Source organism: Phodopus roborovskii, unplaced genomic scaffold (assembly GCF_943737965.1).
Source record: "Phodopus roborovskii unplaced genomic scaffold, PHOROB, whole genome shotgun sequence".
NCBI classification, from domain to species: Eukaryota; Metazoa; Chordata; class Mammalia; order Rodentia; family Cricetidae; genus Phodopus; species Phodopus roborovskii.
In genome coordinates, this window is record NW_026126558.1 from 233,694 (window position 1) to 239,693 (window position 6,000).

At 35.9% G+C, this 6,000-nt stretch overlaps 1 protein-coding gene across 1 annotated transcript in view; it reads left to right on the forward strand.

Annotated features, from left to right (window-relative positions):
- The window catches only part of Ccdc7 (coiled-coil domain containing 7), a 51,834-nt gene extending 47,272 nt beyond the window's left edge, over positions 1-4,562 (forward strand). The window contains 3 exon segments of the mRNA XM_051201783.1: positions 1,078-1,294; positions 2,134-2,185; positions 4,429-4,562. Coding sequence (XP_051057740.1) covers positions 1,078-1,294; positions 2,134-2,185; positions 4,429-4,562 — 403 coding nt within the window.
- Positions 4,563-6,000: the final 1,438 nt, after the last annotated feature.

The following is a 6,000-nucleotide window of genomic DNA, read 5'->3' on the forward strand; positions in this document are numbered from 1 at the left end:
CAAGGAAGTTTCTAAATGAACATGGTTCACAGGGTACAGGTGAACCATTCTCATGCTTCAACAGCCTGGAGTCAGTAGTCCTCTAGTATGTGTCTTTAAAATCACCTCTAGAAGAATATGTGTCTTATGACTAGTCATCTTAAATACTAGGCAAAACCAGTAAATCATGTTTGAGGGTAAGATTTTATCCTTGTCAACTTGGAAGAGGAAGCCCTGATTCTCTGTAATTAGAACCTGTTTTATAACAGCACCACAGAAATCTGTCTGCAGAAATATCTCACCCACCTCATTGAACTACTTTAGAGATCTTGCAACAAGTGGTATAGGATTATTTCAACCAAAGTATTGTTGGATTAAGATAAGCTATCAGAATCTTGAACTGGGTAAGATGGCTTAAAGGCAAGTAATTAGTACATCCCTAATAACAAGGAAGGCTTTGTTGGGTTTTGTAGAAAATGTAGGTACTTATACTATTTAAATCATGACCTGATGTTGAATATTGCTAAATGCATAAACTGGGACTATGCAGACAGAAAGTGCTCTGTAGCCTTTCTAGGTCTAGAAACCAAGGAGCCACACTCATGCCTTGTGGTGGGGGAAAAAAGCCAATTCTGTGCCTTGAAAGAAAACCTACTGCAAAGAAAACTAACTCTGAACTTAGGATTATTTTGGTTTTAAAAGAAAAAAAATCTTTAACGTCAAAATGTCTCTGGTGAAGTTTTTATTACATTCTGAAATGAAATTTCGAGGTTATTTTTGTCAAATACATATGAGTAAACAGCAGCTTCCAGATTATTACATTTGGTTTGGCTAGACAAGGCTACCTGTTCTACACCCTGTTGTGGTCATCAATGACCACTGCAATGTTTTAAATGCACTTTTGTGTCTCCTCTTTAAGTTCCTCACTATGCCTTACCGTCATCAGCTTGTGTGATATCAATTTTGTGTAAGAATTACATTTGATAAGTTGGTGCATTATAATTGCTTGCCTAATATCCTTGTCAATTACATGATTCTTTATTTACAAATCCAGTACTCTCCATCTAATCTAACACTAGACATTTTGTGATTCTAAAGCTTGGAGAAGAAACGATCTAGCTCTGCTGTTTTAGACCCTTCAGCTTTAGAGGGTTACTATGGTGTCTCAGATGTTTCAGCATCCCCACCAGAGGTCTCTAAGTCATTTGCAGAAGTGCCATTAATTGAAGAGCACCAAGAAACCTCACCTCAGCCAAAAGAAACAGAGATGTGGTCCCTGGTGTCATTTCCTGATCTCACTGAAGAAATGGAAAAGGTGTGTTACAGTATAACTTGAAAATTGTTTATTTTAGAATGTAGATTCTTTTAGTGTTTTGAGTAGTTGCTGATTAATCTTCATCAATACTTCCTTATTGCAAGAGAATAACAAGTTTGCTATTTAATACTACTGGTTCATGTTTAGTATGTTGGAAGTGATATTTGCAAAATCTAAGTAAAAATTTTAATGTAGAAGACATTCTAATTGGTATTGACAGAGAGTTGCTTGACTTAATGATGAATTAAATGTATAATTCATGGGATAAGCGAAATTTTCAGTTTTTATTCAAGATTTATCAATGATGCTTACAGTATAAAAAGGTTTCACTATGAAACCATAATCACTTTGAGTGATGTTGTATACACTTAAAACCTGGGAAACTCTAAGATCCACTTTAGTTAGAAAAATGCTTAGTTATGGCATTTTTAGGGTCAAAAATGCTGGAAGAGAGGTTAAACAGTCCAGGCACACATGAAATATCTTCACAGAATGTTTATGTCATGGATGTTACTAAAGCAGGCTTATGGAAGGAAATCTGCAAACCATTAGGTTTTGTCCAAAGAATTAAGGACACTAAAATATGATTTTAAGGAAGGACTGTAACATTGGTTTGACTGCCCACCAGTTTCAGTAGCCTCAGTGTTCCCAACTGGAGCTCAGATCTTCATACTGTTCACAACTTTTTACCTAATAAATTCAGGGAGTAATGAAAAATAAAATGTGGTTGTAATGAAAGTGCAGATTGGGACAAAATGGTAGCTTTCTAATAAAAGTAAATTCAACAGAGCTCTGATATACATCATTTGTAATTATTTACTATAATTTTTGTCATTAAGGCTGAAGCATCACGACAAATCTTCTCTCATAAAGAAGCAGAAAACTTTGAAGGTAAAAAGATTTTCTGTTGTGTAACCTGAAATGTGTCAAGTCATTTGGAGTAGGGTCTAAGCCCTACCCCCTGCACTCAGACTCCATTTCAACTAAGACTTCTGCACAAGGAAATGGCAGCTTTGCCTCAACCTAGAATAGATTTAGCATCATAAGCTCTTAGTGTATCAGAATCCATCTGGACATACCTACCAGAAGAGAAGACTGCTTCTGGTATTGAAAAAATGATATTTTGCTAGGTTCTTTGAGGATTTGGCATATAATAAGCATAAAAACAAAGCTAGAGCTATTCTTTATGCATACCTGTCTTTAATACCCAACTTACATTGCATTGTGTTGGCCTGAACTTTCCAAATAAAGTTGAGATTTAAGGTGTGTGTGGGGGTGGGGGCAATCACCGCTGTGCTTCTCAGTGGAAGTGCCTCTGCATCTCCCTCATGGCATGGGGTACTCAGACAGGGAGTGCTCATGGTGAGGACTCCATGTAGGTTATGATTTTAAACAAGAGCTGATTTGAACTGACTTAAATATATAATTCAGGGCCATTTAGTACACTCAGAGTGTTGTGTGACCATCATGATATCTATGATCTTTCATGCCTACAAAGTTCTCATTTCCCTCCCCTGCCCACGTCTGCTAATCTCTGGTCTCCTTTCTTTCTACACACCTGCTGGTCATTTTGGGATTTCCGGAGTAGTGTCAACCAAATCCTATGTTTTTTTGTGTGTTTGTTTGTTTGTTTGTTTGTTTTTATCCAGTTGTTTTGTCCTTTCTATTTCTTTTTATACTATAAATATTAACTATATGAGATGGTTAGTCTGCCTATACTTTCTTCTATTTTGAGGGGATATTGTTCCAGTTTTTGGATAATGTTCTTAAGTTCATAAAAGGTTTCAATTTTGTGAAGTTCAGTTTGTCTGTATTTCTTTTGTTTATACTTTTTGTTGTCCTCACTGTTATTTCTTAGCTAAATCTAAGGTATAAATATCTATGCTTATGTTCTCTTTTTTAAAGACTTACGTTTTGGTGTGTGTGCGTGCACACACGCACATGCATGTGCACTTATGTATGGGATGATGGGTATTCCTGTGGTGGCTGGAATGCAGTGGCACATCTCCTGGCACTTGGGTTACAGGCAGTTGGGAGCTGCATTTTGTCACCACTGGGGGCTGAACTCTGCTCCTCTGCAAGAGCAGGTAATAAGGTGTGGGGTTCAACTCTTTCTTATGTTATGTAGAAGACAATTTGTCCCAGGATTAACTTTTAATTAAAGAAAAATTAATTCTTTTGAGAGAAGTAAAGCTCTATAGTAACAAGTCTAACCACAGATCTGTGCAGTAGAAGACAAGTTAGAAGATTGTGCATCAGGAGGAGTGGAAGTAACAGACCTTAATAATGGGCAGAAAACGAGATGATGTCTATCTGCCCCGATGACACCAGCTTTCCAGTTCCAACATTCTATCTGTTACAAAAGACCTCCACCATCCCCTAAAAAGCTGAAGTTGTAAAAACGTGCAAGACAATCACAGGGGCATGTTCATGTGTCCCAAAGCCCAGTGAAAGACAGTGTTGTCAGAGATTCCCCCAGGACTAGCCTTGCTGACGCACTGATGAAAATTAACATGTTCGACTGATTTTCTAGAACTTAACTAGTTTACGAAGGATGTGTTCATTCTCCACTGAATTGTCTTGATATTGTGGTATAAAAGAATGAACTTGAGTCTATGTGTTGGTGTACATATCTATATTTCTGCCAATGCCATATTATGTTCATTGTGTGGTTGAGGCTTGGATTTTGAAATGGGAATTTTAACATTGTTTTTGGTTTTGTTTTGTTTGTCTGTCTCTCATAATCCCATACAAATTTCAAATTCAGCTTTTATTTATTATTGTAAAAAGGCTACAGATTTTTGTCATGTTTAGAAGTCAGTATTTCTCAGCTGGCTTCGTAGTCTTCTGGCACAAGACTTTCTTCCCCTGTTCTGAGAAGTTTCCTAAGCCTTGGGTGGACAGGTACAATAGCATCTTTTTATCTTATAGATAACAGACTTATAGCTGCCTGAACATACTTAAGACCAACTTGTCAAAATGCAGACTGATAGACTCTGGAAAGCCCAGCACCTGTGTTAGTTGCATTTAAAATGAGAGAAACTTTACTGTCATCTTCTTTTACATTTGACATTGATAGCACATAGTAAATAGGTTCTTCTGTTTAGTATACTGAATGATTGTTTTTTATGCAGTTTCTTATGAAATACCAAGTGAAAAGCCTACACCAGATGATAAAGATTTGCTGTCAGATGTCCCAGCACTGATAATGAAGCAACTCGCTAAGCAAGGGAGACGCAAACGTGAGCACGGTCGCAGAGAACATTAGCTAGATTATGCTAATAAGCTAAACATAACTGCAAGACATTTTTACTTCAATTATTTATATGATGATATATTTTATAGCATTATTATGATAATTTTTAAGTTTCATTCTCAACAATTTCATATACATGAATAGATTAGGTAGGTAGATGATAGATAGACAGACAGACATATAGGTAGAATCCTGATTATTACTCCCTCCACATCTCTTCTTTCTCATCTCCCTTCCATCCCTATCACAAATACTTTCATCCTACCATTCCATTTCACATATTCATGACTTAGAAGTGTTTCATCTAAGTATGCATACTTTAAGATACCTAGAGAGCTAAAATGCAAGTTCTGACACCTTTTGGCTGTCATTTGTACAGTCAGTGACCTCTCTGCAGTTTGCTCTCCACACACAGGAAAACTCCTCACACATCTCCCACATCACTGCCACAGTCTTTTTTGTTGTATAGTTGATGAGTTTAGCTTTGCACTCCTCTTTGTGTCTTCAGGTAGCATTGCATATGTGGGATGGATTTTGCCTTCCCAGAACTCTTATCATAACTTTGTTTCTCTTTAGCACTTTTTATCACTGCAAAAATGCCTGAATACTTTACTTCACTTTCAAGAACACACTCTGAAATTGGGAATTCTGAAGCCACCAAATATGAGAACACGAGTAAGTAATTACTAAAATATTGTAAAGAAGCTGTTTTCAACTGAATTCAGGACAGCTCTGTTCCTTGTTTCACAGTTATATTGACAGTTAAGTTAGCTTTTTTATTTTGTAATGAATTTATTCATGGTTACTGTTCTTTATTGATGATTTACCTGTGATTACTGTGTCAGCTGTTAATTTTTCTACTGATGCCAATGTACAGAAACGTACTTTAGTCCTAATAAAAGACACCATCTTATCACTTCTGTAGTTATATGTTTGTTAGACTTAAAAACTAGTATTTCTTCTGTTTGTGAAAGTTCTACTGCTTTTCAATTTGATTTTTTGCCATACCTCATTTTCCATCTTAGCAGTATAATCTTCACATTTATGGCCTTGTCGCATACATTTTATGGTGCATAAAATAATGGTATATTTTTGCAAATACAATTGGATGTCTTTTAGTTAGTACTCATAATCACATTAAATTTAACTGCTCCTTATTTTGAAGTTTAAGTATATCATATTCTTTGTATCTTGACTTTTTAATATCTGGTTCTATTACTGGCTTTAATGGTGTATAGTTTTATAGCCGCATTTTTCCCCTTAGGAATATAATGACAAATATTTTAAGCTTTTAATTTTTGATAGTCTCATTTTAATACTCTAAGAAAACTAGAGAATATATTATCTACCCACATACCTGAAAAGTAACAATGTTTATAGCTCAGGTAGATCATCTCCTTTATTAGTTTATTGTCACCAAGTATGAGGTTTCTCGTGTCTGAAGAAATGA